The 25,936-nt window shown below is 42.4% G+C and overlaps 1 protein-coding gene and 2 long non-coding RNA genes across 3 annotated transcripts; 1 reads left to right on the top strand and 2 right to left on the bottom strand.

The window, feature by feature from the left end:
* Positions 1–3,276: 3,276 nt before the first annotated feature.
* Positions 3,277–8,600, bottom strand: LOC120920086 (SLAM family member 5-like). Its single transcript, XM_040331999.1, has 2 exons — positions 8,289–8,600; positions 3,277–3,605 (listed from the first exon to the last, which is right to left on the bottom strand). Exons 1-2 carry the CDS (start codon positions 8,476–8,478, stop codon positions 3,277–3,279), a joined length of 519 nt encoding a protein of 172 aa, XP_040187933.1. The 5' UTR covers positions 8,479–8,600.
* A 7,577-nt stretch (positions 8,601–16,177) lies between these two features.
* On the bottom strand, positions 16,178–17,952 carry LOC120920701. Its single transcript, XR_005744763.1, has 4 exons — positions 16,946–17,952; positions 16,719–16,805; positions 16,366–16,478; positions 16,178–16,276 (listed from the first exon to the last, which is right to left on the bottom strand). It is a non-coding gene; the product is annotated as an uncharacterized LOC120920701 (long non-coding RNA).
* A 5,705-nt stretch (positions 17,953–23,657) lies between these two features.
* LOC120920673 lies at positions 23,658–25,432 on the top strand. Its single transcript, XR_005744757.1, has 4 exons — positions 23,658–24,664; positions 24,805–24,891; positions 25,132–25,244; positions 25,334–25,432. It is a non-coding gene; the product is annotated as an uncharacterized LOC120920673 (long non-coding RNA).
* The last annotated feature ends 504 nt before the right edge of the window (positions 25,433–25,936 follow it).

Genomic DNA, 25,936 nt, shown 5'->3' with positions numbered 1-25,936 from the left:
ATGATGATGGCAAAAAAGGTGAGATGAGAACATCCTGGGTGTGAAGTGCATTCTTATTAGTTACATTAGATTGCATACTAAAATCTGGCTGTACAATCACATAAAAGCAGGGCTTTTTTCTCAGAGTAGGTCCCCCCCTTTCTGGATCACCCCTTGTCACCACTCTCCTACCCACCTCTGAGCACTGTCCATTGGTTATACCCCAACCCACCTCCCAGTACAGTACTGCCCCTTTTAGAGAAAAAAAGTATAATTTTGTGGTGCATGGAGCAAGGCAATCTGGTGACGTGGCCCGTAAAACCCGCCCCCTTTTTTTGGGCGAATGGGTAGAGGTACAATGTACCAAATACTCATTCACATAAGAGGGGTAGAATTCGGGGCCCCCTTTCTTAAAGGGGACTTCCAGATTCCGAAATGCCCCCTGTTCGCTTGGAAGTGCAGTCGCTGTAAATCTGAGAGGTAGATCTGAAATGAGGGGAAGTTCTGCTGACTTTATCATCCAATCATGTGCAAGCTAAAATTATGTTTTTTTATTTTTCTTGCATTTCCCCCTCAGATATACAGTGACTGCACTTCCAAGTGCACTTGCACTTGTAGTGCAAAGTGGATTTTCCTTTAGTAAATCACCCCCAAGGTGCTTTGGGGTGCCCCAAAGCACCCCCCCGCCATGTTAAGGGCATGCGGTCTGGTATGGTTCAGGAGGGGAGGGGTGCTTACTCGTCCCCTCCCTTTCCTGTCCTACTGGTCTGAATGCCTGGATGAGGGTCTGGTATGGATTTGGGGGGTCCCACGCCATTTAAGCACTTCCCGCCCCCCATTTAGCAAAAACAAATTCTGGCTATTTTCATTTGTAGCGCAAAAAATTAAAACCCCAGTGGTGATCAAATACCACCAAAAAAAGCTCTATTTGTGGGAAAAAAATGATAACAAGTTTGTTTGGGTACAGCGTCGCATGAGCGCGCAATTGTCAATCAAAATGTGATAGCGCTGAACTCTGAAAATTGGTCTGGGCAGGAAGATGTATAAGTGCCCTGTATTGAAGTGGTTAAAGAAAGAAACGCTGTTTTCTTTTCACAGATTTTTTTTTGCCGGCAATTCTTTTTTTTTACATGAGAACTCACCAATTGTTAAGGATGTGGCGGCCGGCAAACAGCTATATACAGTGTATATATACTGTATGTACAGTGTTTTTAAAGGAAAAAAAGCAAAAAGCATCACAAACGCAACATTTGCATTTCTGGTGCGCCTCTATTAAAAGCCTATTACATGCAAAAGTCCCCAACCATTTCCAAAAATGTCTGCAAAACACATGGGTGTGAACACGTACCATAGGAAACCATGTTAAGTGGACTGTAGTGCGTTTCTGCAAACTGAAAAACGCACTAAAAAACGTATAGGTGGGAACATATGGTAACCAGGAAGGTGTAGTGAAAGGATATTTCCAGTACAAAGCATGGTGAAGTTATTTACCCAGGAAATGTAACCTATTTTAACATATTCTGTAGTGTATTTACACTACAAAAATTAACTAAAACATTTACATTAGTAAAAATAGCTTATATACGAATGGTGAAATTTTAAATAAATGTAGCGCCCCCTTACTTTCAGTAAAGGCGCTACGCTAAAGTTAGTGGGAGAATGAGAGACATAATTTGCTCTTATTCTGAATTATGTCAAATTTGGCTGTCGCCAAATCTGGATTGCTCTATGTGCTAGACTGTGTTCTAGGGATGAGGTGCCATCCCTGGGCGGCAGGTGGCGCCAGAGAGGTCCAGGCGGAGCCGCTTTTCCCTAGCAGACAATTCAAGGAATTTTCCCTCGCGGGGCATGCTAGGGAGGAGTATTTCTCTGGCGGAAGCCGTTGTTCTTGGTTCTTTGCGGGTTCCTGGTTCCAGGTGCGGCACCCATCTTTAGGGTGTGCGCACATCGCGGCCCCACCACTATGGCCTACCTGGCCTGGAGTCGCGCGCAACGTGGAGTTCCTGACTCTGGGCCCTCATGGCCTGGAGCAACTGATGCTACCAGGGGCCCCAGTGACTTACTGGGTCCCCAACTCTACTGAAGAGATCCCAAGCTACGTGCTGAGCGGTGGGGGATCGGCTCAAGGAGAACCTGGAGGCAGGTTGTCTGAGAAGCTTGAACGAACCATCGGGGATCTGGGTGACCGAACACTGACGGATAACCTTAGTACTGTCAGTTGGTGGCCCCAAGCACAATTTACTGGGAGGATAAGCTCAACTATTCAGCTCATCCAAGTTCTAGGCCTGTGGCAGAGGCCCCAACTAGAGCCAGGTCTGTGGCAGAGGCCTGTTCCTCCCAGCAACCTTAAAACGGAGTTCCGGCCACAATTTCACTTTTTAAATATAAATACCCCTGTAATACACAAGCTTAATGTATTCTAGTAAAGTTAGTCTGTAAACTAAGGTCCGTTTTGTTAGGTTGTTACAGCATTTAGACACTTTATAAAATAGAAATTGACTGGGGCCATCTTAAGTGTGGGCATCATGAAGCCAGACTGTATGACTTCCTGGATTTCAGCCTTGCACATGCTCAGTGCTGCACAAGCAGTGTCAGATCAGGTTTCAGCACCTGTGCTGTCCAAGTCACATGATTCTTTGAGACTGGGGAGTGCACAGACTCCTGGTAAGTTACACCCACTACATTCCCAGGAGTCTGTGCGGTGCATTAAGCACCTAGGTGCAGGAAGTGGGAAGATTAACTATTCTGCCTAGCAACAACACTTTGAAGGCATCTAAAAAAAAAAAAAAAAATTTGTAAAGGACCAATGACATTTTTTTAAAACTACTGATGTAATGTTATATTTATGGGTGGAACTCCACTTTAAAGTGACACTTCGGCTGCCAGGCTCGTGGCAGGAGTCTGTCCGGGGGCACTTCACCCACTCTGGCTAGAGTGGCGACGAATTGTATCTATAACTACTGAGAGCAGGATTGCTCGTCTCTTATCCAAGCCTGATACTGCGAGGTTCTCTTACTTCATCAACCTTTTCTGTCCTATCTCATGTTGATGTTGGTCGTGTTGGGCCGAGACAATAAAGCATTCAGAAAATCTTATCTGCTGATTGGACATTCGTTTACTGCTCTACTCACTACAATCACCCTAGACAACGATTAAAGGTAACTTAATACGCCGATCCCAAAACAACCAGCGGCTCCTGAGGGGGTAGCGCTACATAAAGTATTAAAAATGGGTGTAATAATATCCGGACAGGAGGCAACCCTATTTGTAGTCCTTACATTTTTTTTTATTAATCCTTTAAAAATCCTGAACTCTACCTATCATTGTTGTTGTTTTTCTATCACCATAATCCCGGCATATCTTCTGCACAGAGACATTTTTCCGATCAACAGGATTCTGTACTATACATATAATCTCCATATCCCAGGACTTGGGCTGTAGTGATATTTGGATTGTGTCTCCAGTGTTATTATACAGCATTGTAGAGCAAGTGTCTTCATATTTGTAGTTCCAGATATAGGACAGAGTTGATGTGTTTGTTGAGGTGGAACATCGAAGAGTCACATTACACCATTCATCATCTTTCTTCATCCCTGCACCTTCTATGGTTGGAACAGGAACATAGTCTATAGGGAAGAACACACTTATGTTAGATATATGTTGGTGTGTTCAGCAAACAATTTAAGAAATAAAGTAGTATGTCATTGAATAAAACCTGCAGCAAAAATGACGAAAACAATTGTGCTCCCCCTCTGGTAGAGCAGATTATATTCAACAATTGCCAGTGACACCTGGAAGATGTTGGTGGGAGGGACTGGATCTAAAATTGATTTAGTTCCTTGGCTAGTAGTAATTAGTCTGGACTTGTTCTGCAATGTTGAAGACATTTATTGGCTTACCAAACCACTTCTTCAGTTTTGTGTATTAGTAACGTATCCCTGGCATTCATTCGAAATTAAGAAGCCTCTTGGAGAAGTGTCTTCAACATTACAGAAGAAGTTACAGTAAGTTGAATGTTTGAATGGAATGCTTCCAGTGCTGATGCTTAAATACCCCTTTGGATCAGAGGACACATCCAGCATTGTTTCATTGAGCCTTGGAAGTACTGGCAGAGGCTCTGTGAGCACAATTTGAAGTACTGGCAGAAGTTCTAAGAGCATCATTGGAAGTACTGGCAGAGGTTCTAAGAACTTCATTGGAAGTACTGGCAGAGGTTCTGTGAGCACCTTTGGAAGTACTGGCAGAAGTACTAGGAGCATCATTGGAAGTACTGGCAGAAGTTCTAAGAGCATCATCTGGCAGAGGTTCTAAGAACTTCATTGGAAGTACTGGCAGAGGTTCTGTGAGCACCATTGGAAGTACTGGCAGAAGTTCTAAGAGCATCATTGGAAGTACTGGCAGAGGTTCTAAGAACATCATTGGAAGTACTGGCAGAGGTTCTGTGAGCACCATTGGACGTACTGGCAGAAGTTCTAAGAGCATCATTGGAAGTACTGGCAGAGGATCTAAGAACTTTATTGGAAGTACTGGCAGAGGTTCTGTGAGCACCATTGGAAGTACTGGCAGAAGTCCTAAGAGCATCATTGGAAGTACTGGCAGAGGTTCTAAGAACATCATTGGAAGTACTGGCAGAGGTTCTGTGAGCACCATTGAACGTACTGGCAGAAGTTCTAAGAGCATCATTGGAAGTACTGGCAAAGGTTCTAAGAACTTCATTGGAAGTACTGACAGAGGTTCTGTGAGCACCATTGGAAGTACTGGCAAAAGTTCTAAGAGCACCATTGGAAGTACTGGCAGAGGTTTTAAGAACATCATTGGAAGTACTGGCAGAGGTTCTGTGAGCACCATTGGAAGTACTGGCAGAAGTTCTAAGAGCATCATTGGAAGTACTGGCAGAAGTACTAAGACCATCATTGGAAGTAATGGCAGAGGTTCTAAGAACATCATTGGAAGTACTGGCAGAGGTTCTGTGAGCACCATTGAAAGTATTGGCAGAAGTTCTGTGACATTCCACAGTGGATATTTAATTTTCTATTTCTTACAAATGATGACTACTGCCAGCTCCAGAGCACTCTGCACCACTTCACTAAACTTCAGGGTAGAGAAGCGAGCATATTTAGCATGTCAGAAGGGTACAAGTCATTTGGACAGTCCAGGCTTATGCTGCTGTTCATTGAGCTGCCTGCAGAGGGAGCCATAGGAGCAGAGGAGTGGCTTGCCACCATAGGCTTCTCATACTATTAACTGTGGTGACACATGCACTTGGCTGAAGTCTCAGATGGAAGCGCATCCTGGGATCCAGCAAGAGTATGGTTCCACCCTAAAGCTGGCTATACACTAGTAGAATTTCAATGGAAACATTTCCATTTTAGGAATGTTTGTTACATTTTCTAATCATTCGTGGTATTTAATCAATATTAGTTTTCAATCACAGTGATGAGAAAATATAAGCAGTATGGAAACTTTTTCTAACAACTGAATTTCCAACAGTGAATGTGGTTTTCGTTTAGGAAAGTCCATTCAATCCAAAATCTAATGGTAAAAGAAACTATTTTTTAAAGTATTTTCAAACATTTTGTCAAGTCATCAAATGTACTGATGAGAATTTTTTATACAAATATTTGTATAAACGTTCGTTCAAAAATGTACTAGTCAATGGCCAGCTTAAAGGGGTTGTAAAGGATTTAATTTTTTTCATAATAAGCATCCTTTACCTGCAGACATTCCTCTTTTCACTTCCTCATTGTTCAATTTTGCTCAGAAGTTGCTCTATTTCTTCTCTGTTCTGTTCACTTCCTGCTTGTCTGATTTTACTGACCACCGTGATGGGAGGCTTTACTGCGATGGTCAGTAACGTGCTCGCCCCCTACTGGGAACTACATCTGTGCGGCAGGAGGTGTGAATTACTGGGCGTGCCCCAATGCATACTGGGAAATGTAGTTCTTACATGAACGAGCGCCGCAAACCAGGAAGTGAATGAGAGAACAGAAACTAGAACGCCGGAGGTGATATAGATGAAGGAATTTAATAGGTATTTACCGTTTTTTTATCAGAATCATTACACTATTCTGTCTGTCTATTTTGCAGACATTAATTTTAGGCAAAAAAAAAATTTCCTTTACAACTCCTCTAAAGCAGATTTTCAGTCAAAATTGGAACTTCCACTTTTTTCGTCTCCATCCCCCCTACAGTGCCACATTTGGCACCTTTTGGGGGAGGGGGGAACAGGTACCTGTTTTTGACAGGTACCTGTCCCCAGTTCTGGGAGACGGGGCCACGGTGCTGTCTCTCGGAATTTGGTCCCCTCCTCCTTCCGCGGACCAATTAAAAAGCGCAGCGTGCTTTACGCATGCGCAGTAGGGTTTCCCTTACCAGGAATGGCGGCTGCAGCACCCGGGAGCCGATCCGAAGATTGGCTGGGCTCCCTGGACAGGTGAGTGCCCATACATTAAAAGTTAGCAGCTAATGTATTTGTAGCTGCTGACTTTTTCATCAGGGGGGCTCAAGACAGCCCAGAGCTGCACCGTTATGGTGAGGTTCCAGAACCCAGTCAGCTGGCTGATGTTTGGGCTGTGTGGACATGTGATGTGACCTGCAGGAATTTCCTTTCAACTGAAGGCTGATATACATAGGCTGAATATTGGTCGGTATAAGCTCCTCAACAACTACAGTGTCATAAAAAATGTCTCCAGCGTCCCGCGGCAGCAAAACCCCACCCCCCGCTCAACAACTACAATGTCATAAAAATGTCTCCCGCGTCCCGCAGTAGCACCCCCTCAGCGCAACAACTTCTTTTTAGTAGCACCAACCACCCCCCCTTCTCAAACGGCCCTGCTCCCAAAATGTCTCGCAGTACAATGGTGAAAAGTTGGGAGGAATGTGGTTCGACACTAGCGTCTGGCTTTTGTCGAACTGGCATGCTGGAAAAGCAGCAGCTGATCGACATTCGATCAGCGCTGGCAGCCAATGGCTGTGAGCACTGATCAATGTGTTCTGGTGGGAGGAGTGGCCCCCAAATAGCTCAGTGGGGAGATTGCTGTACTAACATTGCATAGTTAATACAACAAACTCCTCGCAAGCTCTTCAGGTTTTTTTCGTTCAGCGCTCTGGGTTAAACGAAAAAATAAATAAACTGCCTGTGTGTACCAGCCATGCATTTTAAAAGGATGCCAGTAATTAGAAGATGATATCTGTCATATCTATGCTCAGGGCCGCCATCAGGGGGGTACAGCAAGTACACCTGTAAGGGGCCCGGAGGGCAACCCCCTTTTTTAGGGGTCTGGAGGTCCCCAGGGCCCCAGATGGCAATCCTTTTTTTTTTTTTTTTTATAAAAAATATATATATATATTTTTAATATATTTTTATTTTATTTTTTATTAAAGGGCCAATTTTTTTTTTTTTAGGGGTCCAGAGGTCCCCAGGGGCCCGGAGATCCCCAGGGCCCCGGATGACAACCCCCCCTTCTTTTTTTTTTTATAAAAAAAAATATTTTTTTATATATATTTGTATTTCTTTTATTTTTTATATATATAAATCTTTTTATTATTAAAGGGCTCAGAGGTCCCCAGGGCCCCATGTGGCAAACCCCCTTTTTTATTTTTTAATAAATGTTTATTTTTTTATTTTTGTTTATCTATTTTTTTTATTTTTATTAAAGGGTCCAGAGGTCTCCAGGGCCCTGGATGGCAACCCTTCTTTTTTTTTTCTTTATAAATGTTATTTTTATTTATTTTTTTATTTATTTTTTATTAAAGGGCCCAGAGGTTTCTTTTTTTTATTTTTAATAAAGGGCCAAGAGGTCCCGGATGGCAACCCCCCTATTTTTGTAATTTCTTTTTATAAAAAAAATTATTATTTTTTTATATATATATATATTTATTATTAAAGGGCCCAGAGGTCCCCAGGGCCCCAGATGGCAACTCCCTTTTTTTATATATATTTTTCTTTATTTCTTCTTTTCTTTATAAAGGGCCCCCCCGCTTCTCAATTCGCGGCAGCCCCCCGCTTCCTCTGCTCCAGGGGGCCCATGCCTGAAGCTGTGTAAGGGGCCCCATAATTCATGATGGCGGCCCTGGTCATGCTCATAAAAAGGCACCTTAACAATGATCACTGTCAGCAGACATCCTGAAACGTCGTAACTCTTGGCTTAGCCCTGTTATGCAAAAAAAAACAGCTTATTAAATTCTACCCTTTTATATTATTTGTGAACAAGCAGGAAATCATCAGTTTTAATCATGCTGAGTTGGTCTAAAGACTTTGGTAAACCTGGGTTTATGTTAATGTATACCAAGCACAGATCACTACATACCATACACAGTGAGATTGTAGATTTTCTGATCTTTACTTCTGTCAGTAAAAGTTATAATTCCAGCATACAGTCCACTGTCCTCCAGTCTCAGCTCTCCAATCTTCAGTGATCTTCCATTATCCAGGATCTCCAGCCTTCCTTCAAATGTATCCTCAATTACAGTAAGCTGATTATTTATATAAGATGCCATTATGTAGGTTTGGAAGTTCCAGTAGACATGTTGTACAGAACGTGATGAATCCACAGAAGGTGACAGGAGGATGAATTGGTTTATAAGGCCGTTCACTCTGATAGGGACATCTCCTCCTGTAAAGACAAAAAGGTGAGAGGTTTAAAGGTGAGCATTTTATCCTTGACCTTAGGTGGCAGATACTAACAGTATCATCCAGGGCCGCGCAGGGGGGGTACAGGCATTACACCTGTAAGGGGCCTGGGTGGTCCCCCTCCTGTTTTTTTTTTGCATTACATAGTTACATAGTTAGTCAGGTTGAAAAAAGACACAAGTCCATCCAGTTCAACCATAAAAAAATAAACAAACAAAATGAAAAACACAGTACAATCCCATACACCCAACTCCATACCCACAGTTGATCCAGAGGAAGGCAAAAAACCCCAGCAGAGCATGATCCAATTTGCTACAGCAGGGGAAAAAATTCCTTCCTGATCCCCCGAGAGGCAATCGGATTTACCCTGGATCAACTTTACCTACAAATCTTAGTACTCAATTATTTTATGTACATTTAAGAAAGTATCCAGGCCTTTCCTAAAGCAATCTACTGAGCTGGCCAGAACCACCTCTGGAGGGAGTCTGTTCCACATTTTCACAGCTCTTACTGTGAAGAAACCTTTCCGTATTTGGAGGTGAAATCTCTTTTCCTCTAGACGTAAAGAGTGCCCCCTTGTCCTCAGTGTTGACCGTAAAGTGAATAACTCAACACCAAGTTCACTGTATGGACCTCTTATATATTTGTACATGTTGATCATATCCCCCCTAATTCTCCTCTTGTCAAGAGTGAATAAATTCAGTTCCTCTAATCTTTCCTCATAGCTGAGCTCCTCCATGCCTCTTATCAGTTTGGTTGCCCTTCTCTGCACTTTCTCCAGTTCTCCGATGTCCTTTTTGAGAACTGGTGCCCAAAACTGAACTGCATATTCCAGATGAGGTCTTACTAATGATTTGTACAGGGGCAAAATGATATCTCTGTCTCTGGAGTCCATACCTCTCTTAATACAAGAAAGGACTTTGCTCGCTTTGGAAACCGCAGCTTGGCATTGCATGTTATTATTGAGCTTACACCTGTAAGGGGCCCAATGGTCCCCAGGGCCCCTTACAGGCCCAGCTGGCCCCCCTCACGTTTTTTTTATTATTATTATTTATTTATTTTTTGCATTACACCTGTAAGGGGCCCAATGGTCCCCAGGGCCCATTTCAGGCCTGGCCGGCCCCCTCCCTTTTTTTTTTTTTTGCATTACACCTGTAAGGGGCCCAATGGTCCCCAGGGCCCATTTCAGGCCCGGCCGGCCCCCTCCCGTTTTTTTTTTGCATTACACCTGTAAGGGGCTCGATGGTCCCCAGGGCCCCCCACCCTCACGTATTATTTTGCATCTGGAGAGAAGAGATTACACTTGTTTTTTTCACCCCCCCACTTCTCTGCTCCAGGGGGGCTCCAGGGGGCCCTGTCTAAAGTTGTGTAATGGGCCCCAAAAAGTGATGGCTGCCCTGGTATCATCCTACTACTAATAATAACTGGAAATTTTAAATTTAGAATCCAACCATAATTCATAAATGAAAAGACCTTTATAAGGTTCTTATTGCCTGTGACCCTGTTTGGCATTTCCTGTCACTTCCTGTCCTTGAAACAAAACAGTAATTAAGAAGAAATGTTCTCAACGTTCGAGTAAATTCCAAGGGTCCCCATTGGTAGATTCCTCCACCTCTTTCTGTGACAACAGTAAAATATTGTATTTATCATTACTTTCTATTCTGATGATAACTAATAACGGAAGTGAGGGGATATCTGGCTGACATTCCACAGGAAGTGTCAGGAGAACGGAATAGTTTATTAGGCCACACAGGGGGACACGGTCTCTGTCTGTACACAAACTGGTAAAAAACTGTGGCTCAGATTCTCAAAGGGCTTACGACGGCGCAACGCCATGTACGCCGTCGTAAGTCCTAATCTGGGCCGTCGTATCTATGCGACTGATTCTTAGAATCAGTTACGCATAGATAACCATTAGGTCCGACAGGCGTAAGTCTCTTACGCCGTCGGATCTTAAATGCAATTTTTTTTGTTTGCCGCTAGGTGTCGCCTCCGTCGTTTTCCCCGTCGAGTTTGCAAATTAGCTAGATACGCGAATTCCCGAACGTATGCGCGGCCGACGCAGTTAAGTTACGTCGTTTACGTTAGGCTTGTCCTGGCGTAAAGTTGCCCCTGGGTATATGAGGCGCAATCAATGTTAAGTATGGCCGTCGTCCGTGAATGGGGCTGGACGCCATTTACGTTCACGTCGAAACCAATAACGTCCTTGCGACGTCATTTGGAGCAATGCACCCTGGGATATTCTTCGGATGGCGCATGCACAGTACGTTCGGCACGGGAACGCGCTTAATTTAAATGCTCCACGCCCCCTACCCGGCTAATTTGAATTAGGCGGGCTTGCGCCGGGTGATTTACGCTACGCCGCTGCAACTTTACAGGCAAGTTCTTTGAGAATAAAGCACTTGCCTGTAAAACTTGCGGCGGCGTAACGTAAATCAGATACGTTACGCCCGCCCAGTTTTGCGCAAATGTACCAGAATCTGGGCCTGTCAGTTTTGTAAAGTATGAAGTGGGGAGAAGGAAGGCGTCTGTTTTGCCATAGCAGAGATTTCTCTTCTCTTCCTATTCCGTCTGACACATGTGTCCAGGTCAGGAAATGAAGGGAAATTTCACTCACAGGGACAGCAATCAAATCCTGACAGAAGTTCCAACAATTGCTCATCCTGTAAAGATATGCAATTCAATTTAATGCCTACGTTCGTTCTTGTATTTCCTGTCTTTTTCTGTTCTCTGTCACTCCTCAAATACAAAGGATGTTGCAATTCCTCCCAGAGAGAAACAGGTATTCAAGGAAGGAAATTTATTAAAACAGAGTTCCAGTGGCCTACAAACAGAGCCTCCAGACTGGGCTGTCACTATTCCCCTGATTTTTTTGGCACGTTTGTCATATACTGTCACATGAAAACACGTCAAAAAGTGCATGTTAGCGTGACAGGCCCATTCACACCTGACGTGGTGTGTCCCTGGAATGAAGTGGAGTGTCCCTGGAATGAAGTGGAATGAAGTGGTGTGTCCCTGGAATGAAGTGGAGTGTCCCTGGAATAAAGTGGAGTGTCCCTGCAATGAAGTGGAATGAAGTGTAGGGTCCCTGGAATGAAGTGGAGTGTCCCGGGAATGAAGTGGAGTGTCCCTGAAAATAAATGGTTTGTCCCTGGAATGAAGTGGAGTGTCCCTTGAATTAATTGGAGTGTCCCTGGACTGGAGTGTCCCTGGAATGAAGTGGAGTGTCGCTGGAGTGTCCCTGGAATGAAGTGGAGAGTCCATGGAATGAAGTGGCGTGTCCCTGGGAGTTGGCAGCCTGTCCACTTCACTCCATTGTATTTGGCCAACAATTCTTTGCTGTTTGTATGCAATACAAGTTCCTGGCCAACGCCCTTCAGACAAAAGTCTGAGGCTTTGTCCGTGAAAAATCCGATCATGTGTACAAGGAATTAATATGACTTTTTTTTAACAGCTTTGGGGGGGTGTGTCCCTCGAATGAAGTGGAGTGTCCCTGGAATAAAGTGGAGTGTCCCTGGAATGAAGTGCAATGAAGTGGAGTGTCCCTGGAATGAAGCGGTGTGTCCCTGGAATGAAGCGGTGTGTCCCTGGAATGAAGTGGAGTGTCCCTGGAATTAAGTGGTTTGTTCCTGGAATGAAGTGGAGTGTCCCTGGAATGAAGTGGAATGAAGTGGACTGTCCCTGGAATGAAGTGGAATGAAGTGTATGGTCCCTGGAATGAAGTGGAGTGTCCTGGGAATGAAGTGGAGTGTTCCTGGAAAGAAATGGTTTGTCCCTGGAATGAAGTGGAGTGTCCCTGGAATGAAGTGGACTGTCCCTGGAATGAAGTGGAATGAAGTGGACTGTCCCTGGAATGAAGTGTAGGGTCCCTGGAATGAAGTGGAGTGTCCTGGGAATGAAGTGGAGTGTTCCTGGAAAGAAATGGTTTGTCCCTGGAATTAAGTGGAGTGTCCCGGGAATGAAGTGGAGTGTCCCGGGAATGAAGTGGAGTGTCCCGGGAATGAAGTGGAGTGCCCCTGAAAATAAATGGTTTGTCCCTGGAATGAAGTGGAGTGTCCCTGGAATGAAGTGGAGTGTCCTTGGAATGAAGTGGAGTGTCCCTTGAATTAATTGGAGTGTCCCTGGACTGGAGTGTCCCTGGAATGAAGTTGAGTGTCTCTGGAGTGTCCCTGGAATGAAGTGGAGAGTCCATGGAATGAAGTGGCGTGTCCCTGGCAGTGGCGGCCTGTCCACTTCACTCCATTGTTTTTGGCCAACAATTCTTTGCCGTTTGTATGCAATACAAGTTCCTGGCCAACGCCCTTCAGACAAAATTCTGAGGCTTTGTCCGCGAAAAATCCGATCATGTGTACGAGGAATTAAAGTGACTTTTTTTTAACAGCTTTGGGGGGGGCGCCCAAGCGCCCCCTATGGACGGGCTGCCACTGCAGAGTTTCATGAACACATCTGCCAGCATGCTCCGTGATCTACAGACATCATCTCAGTCCTCTGTGCTTCTTTGAATAACCGTCCCTCCTCCTCTCACCTATGTAGCTCAGTGGGAACGAGATTTGGCAACTGAGATAGTGTTAGCTAATTGGAGCGGGGGCCTGGTCCTCTGTGACCAAATGCTCATTTAACACAGACACTTTAGAGGCGGCATATAAGGTGCTTTTATGTTGGTATTGGGTTTCGACCCACATTGCCCATGCCAATTCGTCCTCCAATGACCGCTGTTTCCAGGGCTGTGGCCATTGGGGTGATGTAGTGCATAAATGGTGGACATGCCCTAGACTAATTTATTTCTGGTCCCATGTATTTGGCCTCTTATTTACTTTGTTTCACCTCCCTATACCAAAAGAAGCCAAGTTTATCCCATCCCGGGCCCTTTTGCCCATCAGCAAAAGCTCACTTCTGACTTATTTTTGTCAGTCAAAAAAACAATTGCCCAAGCCTGAAAAAAACATCCGTCCCCTTTCAGGGATGAGAGATCACATGAGCGTGTTGATGCTTAACGAACATATGTCCAGCATCTGCAATGACTCCCATGCTAAGTTCTTTAAAGTTTGGGAACCATGGCTGTCATATGCTTTTCCCACTCTCCCTCCAGCCAGCTTAGGACGCCTATGATGGACGGTCCCTTTGCTCCAGAGCCCTTAACATTCCCCCTTTTCTTGACCTCTAACCCTCTGTTTCTCCTTGTTTCTTGCTTCCCTTAGCCTTCCTCGGCTCCTTTCCTGTCAGGTACACACTCCCTCTTTCTTTAGCGCCACCTTTCTGCTTCACTTTCTCCTGAGTTTCAATTTGCCTCTCTCCTCAGACCTGTATATGGCACCACTGTATGGGTATTGGTGGGGCCAGTGGATGCCCCATTGGTTTGGGGAACCTTCCCAGGACAACCTTGCCCCTGGCAGTCTTATGAAACAGGCCAATTTTTTGTTGCTGTGTTAGTTCTTATTTTCTCCTTTATGTTTACACTAGCTGAATACCCGACGTTGCCCGGTCTTCCTATCTTAACCTTTTGGGGAGGAAAATCATAGTAATATAAATATACCCATCTTTTATATAAGGGTGTAGGTAAGGGTTAATTTAACTGTCATATATTTTTATTTGGCATATAAGTAATATGTGTACCAGGTATTATTGAAATATCTCCAGGCGTACAGAAGTTATGTGGGAACATACATTTCCCATTGATTTGCATGGGACTTTAAACAAAAACCCCGACCCTCACAAATGGGGGTAGTTAAGGGATAAATGAACTATCCTATAGTTTAAGTGGACATATAAGTAACATGTGACACGTTTGGAAGTTATGAGGTAACATGTATTTCCCATAGAGTTGAATGGGACTTTAAAGAAAAACCCTGACCTACATATAAGTAACATGTGTGCCAAGTTTCATGTTAATATCTTTAGCCGTTTGGACAATATGTGTAGCAGGTATTATTGAAATATCTCCAGGCGTACAGAAGTTATGTGGGAACATACATTTCCCATTGATTTGCATGGGACTTTAAACAAAAAGCCCGACCCCCACAAATGGGGGTAGTTAAGGGATAAATTAACTATCCTATAATTTAAGTGGACATATAAGTAACATGTGACCAAGTGTTATCGAAATATGTACAGCCGTTTGGAAGTTATGAAGTAACATGTATTTCCCATAGAGTTGAATGGGACTTTAAAGAAAAACCCCGACCATGGCAAATGGGGGTGGGTAAGGGTTAAACCACCTATCCTATGTTTGTTGCTGACATATAAGTAACATGTGTGCCAAATTTCATGTTAATATCTTTAGCCGTTTGGACGTGATGCTGGAACATACATACATACACACACACGTTGAGTTTTATATATATAGATTGCCTCTTTTGGCAGTTTTTATGGCTAACTTGTGTGATAACTTTCAATGCTAGCCCACTGTGTGGGCGTAACTATTGCACGTTGCATACTTGTTAAACCCAAATAAAATTATTGAAACAGAAAACAGAGTTCTAGACAAAAAGCCTTAGGCCTCGTACACACGACCGAACCTGTCTGCTGAAACTGGTCCCCGGACCAGTTTCCGCGGACATGTTCGGTCGTCTTTACAGCCGACCGGACAATTTTCCGGCGGATCTGACAGGTTTCCAGCGGACAAATGTTTCTTAGCATGCTAAGAAACATGTCCGCTGGAAGCCTGTCCGTCGGACATGTTCGGTCGTCTGTACGACTCACCGGACATGTCCGCTCGGCCGAAAGCCCTCGCATGCGTCGAAGTGATTCGACGCATGCGTGGAAGCATTTACCTTCCAGGGTCGCGCATGTCGCCGTGTCATCGTCGCGGCGACGGCGCGGCCACGTCACAGAGTTCGCTGTCCGTGGGAAATTTGGTCTGATGGTGTGTACAGCCATCAGACCAAAATCCTCCAGCGGACATGTCCGATGAAAACGTTCCGTGGACCGTTTTCATCAGACATGTCCCGTTGTGTGTACGAGGCCTTATATGCCCTTAATTTTTTTTTAATTATTTAGTCTAGGTTCACACATATGGGGATCCGGGAACAGGTGTAAATCCTGTACCTGCAGACACCCGCGGCCAAAATACACTGCTCTTTAGCAAATGTGAAGGGCTGCCATTAATTCTTAATGGCACCCCCATGCACCCTGAAGCGCATGTTGCCTGAAGCGCAGTGTGTTTTTGGGTATAGGAAACCACACCATGTGGTTCTGTGTGGATGCCCTGCGGGTGCATTTTGAAAAAAGGGTTGGGCATTTTTTTCCCATGTCTCCTGCAGATACAGCAGCCCATTCAAATAAATAGGCTGCTGTGCCCCGCACACACGCACCCGCACCGAGACACAAATACTGTATGTGAATTTAAATTTGTTGCATGATTGTCAAGTTATGCATACTGACGCTACTGAATTCAGCCTGGACATCAAGGGTACATGAAGAAGGGAAACAATATCTAAATCTAGCGAGTAGACACTGATGGTCAGACTTTGAGGCCAAGGAAGTAGGTTAAAAAATGTTTAATTTGATAGCATATAAATACAAAAAAATATACAGAAATAATACAAATTTTTTTTATTATTAGTAGCCACTGTATATTCCTCAGAAGTCGCCAACGCACGTTTCGCCGTGGGGCTTCTTCAGGACGAAGACGAGGAATGCATATTTAGCATAAAGACAGATTTGTGTCTGTAATGATACAGTTTAAAGAATTAATAACAAATATATCTATAACATGGAAAGAATTTAAAATAATGAATTTCAGAATGTATAATTACATGACATATGGTCCTCAGTGGAAACATCCATAAAGTATATATGATGCACAGTGATTGACAACATTCGTCAGGATGCAGTTTTGGCAGGAATTTGCATGCGCAGCAACTGGAATCTAATGTAGCACATAGAAAAGATCAATAAAAGGCATATATTTGGTAAATAGGAGTCATTATCCACAATGCAGGCACACTGATAGAAGAAGAGAAAAAAGAGAAACATAGATAATGAAAATTGAAAATTAAGGTATAGCCTATAGAAGAGAAAATGCGCAATAGACCTGAGAAGGAAAGGACAAGAGTAGAAATGTCCGTAATAATGTAAATATAGCGTGTATTTGATAACAGGGAATCACCTTTGGTAAGCCAATAGAGGTCAAAACGAAAGATCCATGGGTTGCAGGGCTAGATAATCCCTGACACACTGCACAGCTCAAAAAAGACTGTGGTTGCAGAGAGAAAGAGAAAAAAAGAGACAATGCATAATTGATAATGAGGCAAATCCTCATATTGGGCCCAAGTCTAACCAAATAACCATATTTAGAGACAGAAAGAAACACACAGAAATAAAGCCTTAATATACCTAATTAAAATGATCTTAGGTTTGCTGGGACAACAGATCGTGGGCGGCATGTATAGCCTATGAAGCCAAATGTTCAGGTCAAAAGTACCGCTGGTGAACATGCGCTGTATTTAAAACAGGAGGCCTATAAGTAAAGGGAAACATGAGTGAGGGTGTAATAAGTAACACTCTCTGGGAAAAGTGAGGGGTGTCACGAGGCATAAGAGCATCCGTACTTACCGTGGAGCGGCGAAAGGTAAGGGTATCTGTGTCCCAGGGTGTACACGAGGCAACACAAGGCAAGTGCGTGTGTTCCTCCCTTAAATAGGGCCTTTCCTTGCGTCAGCGTCAAACGTGTGACGTCATTGACGCGCGCCCATTCATTACAGCGGCGCATAAACAGGTCGCAATTCTCGATGTAACAGCGGAACCAATATTACAGCACAACCGCAAACAACGGCCAAGCGTGAAGTTCAGAGAGGGCGCACATAAGGAAATTAGGGCATTTAGTAAAAAGGGGAACCATGGATAATAAAAAACAAGGGATTTATTTGGAAAAGGAGATCATATAGATAAATATAAAGGAAGAAGAAAACCGTATGTATAGATATTAGGGGTAGTAAGGTTGTCTCTAGCTTGCCATCATGTGGATAGAATAGAGATAGCACAGCCTATATTAAAGGGCAAATATAAAACTCTTTTAAATGTTTATAGTAAGAACATACCATGCAAATTGAAAAAAGGAGATTTAGAAGAGAATGGAAGAGTGTGTGTTTGCATAGAGGACAGTGACTTTATCCTCAAAATAGAAAATAGGTACAGCCAATGATTGATCGATTTTTGCCCTACTAAATATAGGGCCAAAAATTAAATAAGAATAAAAATAAGAATTGCCGCAGTCGCATCCAGGAATGTTGACAGTGAGTCATAGACTCAATACATGTGCCCTAGATACCTCCATAGAGCACCAGGTAATCAAGCAAACAACATAAAGAAATCCAAACATTTAAAAAATACTCATACGCTAATTATATAAAAATATATATAATTGCACCTTACTTCCTAAGAATTAGGTAATTTCATTACAACTGTATTGGAGAATAGCACATTACATGTATTTTGTCATTGTTAATAAAGCAGTAATTAATGTTAAAGGAGAAATAACTGATAAACATATAATCTTCCTGTTTCAAGTTCTATCCATACATTATTTGTACTGTGTTTATATAGAGCATCACCATACACATAATATATAGTCTAATATATAAACCATCCCTAGTTGGAAAAGATGGGGATGGTTAAGATACTGCGAATGGAACAACAATAGCGTGTTGACAGGCAAAAAAAATGAACCACATAAAAAAATTATAAGTAAAAAATAATAATAAATGACGGAGACATGTTTGAGGGTAATTAAACATATAAGAATGACTTGAAGCTCATTGATTCGTTCAACCCTGGCCACACATTTGCCTTGAGGCGATAAATCCATTGAGTTTCCCGCTGTAGGACTTTCTGATCAAAATTACCCCCTCTGGGGTCCTCGGCTATGCAATCCAGTACCGAAAATTGTATTCGGGGGGTTACATAGCCGTGTGTAAAGGCCACATGATAACCCATGGTCTTATTTAACAGACCGTTGGTAATATAATACATATGATCTTTAACTCGCTTCCATAGTGGTCGGATAGTTTTACCCACATAGAAGCATCCGCAGGTACAGAAGATTATATATATAACCCCTTGTGTTTGACACGTGACATGTTTGTGTAGTTTGTGTGTTTCCCCGTTGGGAAGATCAACGGTTTGGCCCTCTTTGATTAGGTGACAAAATTTACAGTGCCCACATTTATAGAGACCTGGTATTTCTGACAAACCTACTAGGGGCTTACAGTAGGTGCTTTTCACCAAGCGATCTCTTACCGAAGTGGATCGTCTGAATGTTATATTCGGGTTTTTAGCCACATACTTAGAAAGAGTGGCATCTGCGGTGATGAGGTGCCAATGTCTTTGGATGAGTTGGCGAATTTGAACATGTTGGTCTGAAAAGGTCGTGATAAACCGCATCACGGTGTTTTCAGACTTGTTTTTGGTGGAATTACTCTTAAGCAGAGTACTGGCTCTGTTTCTTTCTGCTGCTCGATTGAATGCCCGCTTTAAGCAGGATCTACTGTACCCTCTCGTACTGAGTCTGGTGTAGAGCTTGTCCGCTTCACTTTTAAATTTTGCATTATCGGAGCAATTTCGACGTAGTCGAAGGTACTGACTGTACGGTATGCTCTTCAATAATGGTGCCGGGTGGGCACTCGCTGCATGTAGCAGGGTGTTGCCCGCGGTGGGTTTGCGATATAAGGATGTCTGTATGCCATTGACCTCATTGACATAGATCAATATGTCAAGGAAGGCAATGGCAGTGTCACTATGATTCATAGTGAACTTTAGATTAAATTCATTGCAGTTTATGAAACTCATAAAGGCAAGCAGGTCGTTTACTGTACCCGTCCAGAACATCAGCACATCATCGATGTATCGAAACCAGCTTAATATAAATGATAAAAAGTAGGTATTAGAGTCAGCAGAAAAAAGTTTACGTTCCCACCCCCCCAGGTACAGGTTCGCGTAGCTCGGGGCACAAGAGGTGCCCATAGCGACTCCCTGTACCTGGAGGAGGTGGGACCCATCAAAAGAAAATACATTTTTCGTGAGGATGTGAGAGAGAGATTTCAACACAAAAACATTCAACTTGTCCATTTTAGGTCCCTTTTCGGCAAGAAAATTAGAGACAACTTGCATGCCTTTGTCATGTGGGATTGATGAGTACAATGCCTCCACATCTATTGAGACCAAGAGGCACCCATCGGGCACTGTGAGTCCATCAATTGTTCTCAATAGGTCGGGCGTGTCTTGAATGTAGGAGGGTAAAGAAGTCACGTGTGGCCTAAGGTATTGGTCAATGAATACACTTACTCTTTCAGTTTTAGAGCCGACTCCTGATATAATTGGACGGCCTGGTGGATGTTGTAAGTTTTTGTGCGTTTTGGGTAGCGCATAGAAAGTGGGAGTTCTGGGGTATGGAACCTGAATACCATCAAAGATGGCTTTGGTGATTGATCCATCAAAAAGTGCCAGCTGTAATAGATCATCAAATTGCTGATTAAATTTTGTAATAATCTCTTTGCTAATTGGTAGGTACCATGTGCGGTTTTTCAAAATATCCCAGCACATGTTCCTATATTGCAAGTCATCCATCACCACGATGTTGCCGCCCTTGTCAGATGGTTTTATAATTATTTCTGAATTTTTGCTTAGTGCATCCAGGGCTTGGGTGTGTATGGATGAAAATTTAGAGTTGGTATGTTTGACAAGAGGGAGAGATTCTACCTCCTTTATTGTTTGAATAAGGAAGGCCCAAACATTTGAGTTCGTTTGGAGTGGTGGAAAGTTTAGAGACTTCTTTTTTACTGCTTTTTCAAGTGTCTCTAAATCTTGTCTATATACAGAGAGTTGTACCCTCTCTCCTTTTGACTCGTACGATTCAGGCGTACTGTCTTGTGTTGGACGACTATCATTTTCATCTAATAATGAAATTAGTATTTTTAAAGCACGAAAGTCAGCAACTGTGAAACTTTTCCAAATTTCTTGGTCAACAATTTCAGCTTGTTTCTCTTTCCTTTCCTTGTCATACATGAATTTCAATGTTAGTTTTCGAGCAAATAAGTACAAATCTTTGATAAGACTGAACTTATTTGTTACTTGATTAGGACAAAAATTGAGACCTAGACTGAGAAGTTCTTCCTCAGGCCGGTTGAGGGCATATTTGGACAGGTTGATAATTTCCAGTTTAGGTGTATCATTGACCATAGTGGGGGGTCTCGATAAAATTTTATCGAGACCCCCCACTATGGTCAATGATACACCTAAACTGGAAATTATCAACCTGTCCAAATATGCCCTCAACCGGCCTGAGGAAGAACTTCTCAGTCTAGGTCTCAATTTTTGTCCTAATCAAGTAACAAATAAGTTCAGTCTTATCAAAGATTTGTACGTATTTGCTCGAAAACTAACATTGAAATTCATGTATGACAAGGAAAGGAAAGAGAAACAAGCTGAAATTGTTGACCAAGAAATTTGGAAAAGCTTCACAGTTGCTGACTTTCGTGCTTTAAAAATACTAATTTCATTATTAGATGAAAATGATAGTCGTCCAACACAAGACAGTACGCCTGAATCGTACGAGTCAAAAGGAGAGAGGGTACAACTCTCTGTATATAGACAAGATTTAGAGACACTTGAAAAAGCAGTAAAAAAGAAGTCTCTAAACTTTCCACCACTCCAAACGAACTCAAATGTTTGGGCCTTCCTTATTCAAACAATAAAGGAGGTAGAATCTCTCCCTCTTGTCAAACATACCAACTCTAAATTTTCATCCATACACACCCAAGCCCTGGATGCACTAAGCAAAAATTCAGAAATAATTATAAAACCATCTGACAAGGGCGGCAACATCGTGGTGATGGATGACTTGCAATATAGGAACATGTGCTGGGATATTTTGAAAAACCGCACATGGTACCTACCAATTAGCAAAGAGATTATTACAAAATTTAATCAGCAATTTGATGATCTATTACAGCTGGCACTTTTTGATGGATCAATCACCAAAGCCATCTTTGATGGTATTCAGGTTCCATACCCCAGAACTCCCACTTTCTATGCGCTACCCAAAACGCACAAAAACTTACAACATCCACCAGGCCGTCCAATTATATCAGGAGTCGGCTCTAAAACTGAAAGAGTAAGTGTATTCATTGACCAATACCTTAGGCCACACGTGACTTCTTTACCCTCCTACATTCAAGACACGCCCGACCTATTGAGAACAATTGATGGACTCACAGTGCCCGATGGGTGCCTCTTGGTCTCAATAGATGTGGAGGCATTGTACTCATCAATCCCACATGACAAAGGCATCCAAGTTGTCTCTAATTTTCTTGCCGAAAAGGGACCTAAAATGGACAAGTTGAATGTTTTTGTGTTGAAATCTCTCTCTCACATCCTCACGAAAAATGTATTTTCTTTTGATGGGTCCCACCTCCTCCAGGTACAGGGAGTCGCTATGGGCACCTCTTGTGCCCCGAGCTACGCGAACCTGTACCTGGGGGGGTGGGAACGTAAACTTTTTTCTGCTGACTCTAATACCTACTTTTTATCATTTATATTAAGCTGGTTTCGATACATCGATGATGTGCTGATGTTCTGGACGGGTACAGTAAACGACCTGCTTGCCTTTATGAGTTTCATAAACTGCAATGAATTTAATCTAAAGTTCACTATGAATCATAGTGACACTGCCATTGCCTTCCTTGACATATTGATCTATGTCAATGAGGTCAATGGCATACAGACATCCTTATATCGCAAACCCACCGCGGGCAACACCCTGCTACATGCAGCGAGTGCCCACCCGGCACCATTATTGAAGAGCATACCGTACAGTCAGTACCTTCGACTACGTCGAAATTGCTCCGATAATGCAAAATTTAAAAGTGAAGCGGACAAGCTCTACACCAGACTCAGTACGAGAGGGTACAGTAGATCCTGCTTAAAGCGGGCATTCAATCGAGCAGCAGAAAGAAACAGAGCCAGTACTCTGCTTAAGAGTAATTCCACCAAAAACAAGTCTGAAAACACCGTGATGCGGTTTATCACGACCTTTTCAGACCAACATGTTCAAATTCGCCAACTCATCCAAAGACATTGGCACCTCATCACCGCAGATGCCACTCTTTCTAAGTATGTGGCTAAAAACCCGAATATAACATTCAGACGATCCACTTCGGTAAGAGATCGCTTGGTGAAAAGCACCTACTGTAAGCCCCTAGTAGGTTTGTCAGAAATACCAGGTCTCTATAAATGTGGGCACTGTAAATTTTGTCACCTAATCAAAGAGGGCCAAACCGTTGATCTTCCCAACGGGGAAACACACAAACTACACAAACATGTCACGTGTCAAACACAAGGGGTTATATATATAATCTTCTGTACCTGCGGATGCTTCTATGTGGGTAAAACTATCCGACCACTATGGAAGCGAGTTAAAGATCATATGTATTATATTACCAACGGTCTGTTAAATAAGACCATGGGTTATCATGTGGCCTTTACACACGGCTATGTAACCCCCCGAATACAATTTTCGGTACTGGATTGCATAGCCGAGGACCCCAGAGGGGGTAATTTTGATCAGAAAGTCCTACAGCGGGAAACTCAATGGATTTATCGCCTCAAGGCAAATGTGTGGCCAGGGTTGAACGAATCAATGAGCTTCAAGTCATTCTTATATGTTTAATTACCCTCAAACATGTCTCCGTCATTTATTATTATTTTTTACTTATAATTTTTTTATGTGGTTCATTTTTTTGCCTGTCAACACGCTATTGTTGTTCCATTCGCAGTATCTTAACCATCCCCATCTTTTCCAACTAGGGATGGTTTATATATTAGACTATATATTATGTGTATGGTGATGCTCTATATAAACACAGTACAAATAATGTATGGATAGAACTTGAAACAGGAAGATTATATGTTTATCAGTTATTTCTCCTTTAACATTAATTACTGCTTTATTAACAATGACAAAATACATGTAATGTGCTATTCTCCAATACAGTTGTAATGAAATTACCTAATTCTTAGGAAGTAAGGTGCAATTATATATATTTTTATATAATTAGCGTATGAGTATTTTTTAAATGTTTGGATTTCTTTATGTTGTTTGCTTGATTACCTGGTGCTCTATGGAGGTATCTAGGGCACATGTATTGAGTCTATGACTCACTGTCAACATTCCTGGATGCGACTGCGGCAATTCTTATTTTTATTCTTATTTAATTTTTGGCCCTATATTTAGTAGGGCAAAAATCGATCAATCATTGGCTGTACCTATTTTCTATTTTGAGGATAAAGTCACTGTCCTCTATGCAAACACACACTCTTCCATTCTCTTCTAAATCTCCTTTTTTCAATTTGCATGGTATGTTCTTACTATAAACATTTAAAAGAGTTTTATATTTGCCCTTTAATATAGGCTGTGCTATCTCTATTCTATCCACATGATGGCAAGCTAGAGACAACCTTACTACCCCTAATATCTATACATACGGTTTTCTTCTTCCTTTATATTTATCTATATGATCTCCTTTTCCAAATAAATCCCTTGTTTTTTATTATCCATGGTTCCCCTTTTTACTAAATGCCCTAATTTCCTTATGTGCGCCCTCTCTGAACTTCACGCTTGGCCGTTGTTTGCGGTTGTGCTGTAATATTGGTTCCGCTGTTACATCGAGAATTGCGACCTGTTTATGCGCCGCTGTAATGAATGGGCGCGCGTCAATGACGTCACACGTTTGACGCTGACGCAAGGAAAGGCCCTATTTAAGGGAGGAACACACGCACTTGCCTTGTGTTGCCTCGTGTACACCCTGGGACACAGATACCCTTACCTTTCGCCGCTCCACGGTAAGTACGGATGCTCTTATGCCTCGTGACACCCCTCACTTTTCCCAGAGAGTGTTACTTATTACACCCTCACTCATGTTTCCCTTTACTTATAGGCCTCCTGTTTTAAATACAGCGCATGTTCACCAGCGGTACTTTTGACCTGAACATTTGGCTTCATAGGCTATACATGCCGCCCACGATCTGTTGTCCCAGCAAACCTAAGATCATTTTAATTAGGTATATTAAGGCTTTATTTCTGTGTGTTTCTTTCTGTCTCTAAATATGGTTATTTGGTTAGACTTGGGCCCAATATGAGGATTTGCCTCATTATCAATTATGCATTGTCTCTTTTTTTCTCTTTCACTCTGCAACCACAGTCTTTTTTGAGCTGTGCAGTGTGTCAGGGATTATCTAGCCCTGCAACCCATGGATCTTTCGTTTTGACCTCTATTGGCTTACCAAAGGTGATTCCCTGTTATCAAATACACGCTATATTTACATTATTACGGACATTTCTACTCTTGTCCTTTCCTTCTCAGGTCTATTGCGCATTTTCTCTTCTATAGGCTATACCTCAATTTTCAATTTTCATTATCTATGTTTCTCTTTTTTCTCTTCTTCTATCAGTGTGCCTGCATTGTGGATAATGACTCCTATTTACCAAATATATGCCTTTTATTGATCTTTTCTATGTGCTACATTAGATTCCAGTTGCTGCGCATGCAAATTCCTGCCAAAACTGCATCCTGACGAATGTTGTCAATCACTGTGCATCATATATACTTTATGGATGTTTCCACTGAGGACCATATGTCATGTAATTATACATTCTGAAATTCATTATTTTAAATTCTTTCCATGTTATAGATATATTTGTTATTAATTCTTTAAACTGTATCATTACAGACACAAATCTGTCTTTATGCTAAATATGCATTCCTCGTCTTCGTCCTGAAGAAGCCCCACGGCGAAACGTGCGTTGGCGACTTCTGAGGAATATACAGTGGCTACTAATAATAAAAAATTTTTGTATTATTTCTGTATATTTTTTTGTATTTATATGCTATCAAATTAAACATTTTTTAACCTACTTCCTTGGCCTCAAAGTCTGACCATCAGTGTCTACTCGCTAGATTTAGATATTGTTTCCCTTCTTTTATACCTTACAGATGTGGCCCATGTGAGTGCTATCCCTACGTTTATTTCCCATTTTTTCTACTTCTTTTTTCTTCCCTCTCTTTCTTCTTTTTCTTTACTCTTTTTCCTTTCTTCTCTTCTTTTTCCCCCCTTTTTTTCTTCTCTCTACCTTTCCCTTTCCCTTTCACCGTTTCCTCATTCTTTTTCCTTCCTCCTTTTCCCCTCCCCTCCCTTCCCCCCTTTTTCTTGAATCATTCAAGGGTACATGGTTATTGGAATGGAAGTAAACTCCCTTGGTTGTTTTTTTACCTATAGGTATGAGGGAAAAACTCTCGACCTCAACAGGACTAGGTCCGCCGTCAATGCTTCCTC

This window comes from Rana temporaria, chromosome 13, assembly GCF_905171775.1.
Source record: "Rana temporaria chromosome 13, aRanTem1.1, whole genome shotgun sequence".
NCBI classification, from domain to species: domain Eukaryota; kingdom Metazoa; phylum Chordata; class Amphibia; order Anura; family Ranidae; genus Rana; species Rana temporaria.
This window is presented reverse-complemented; position numbering and strand designations above follow the sequence as displayed.

Bases quoted from the DNA above. Each gene is read 5' to 3' on its own strand.
- LOC120920086 (XM_040331999.1), bottom strand. From the start codon at position 8,478: ATGGCATCTTATATAAATAATCAGCTTACTGTAATTGAGGATACATTT. The intron at 3,606-8,288 runs GTATGTAGTGAT...TCTTCCCTATAG, and splicing joins CTACAATCTCACTGTGTATG to ACTATGTTCCTGTTCCAACC.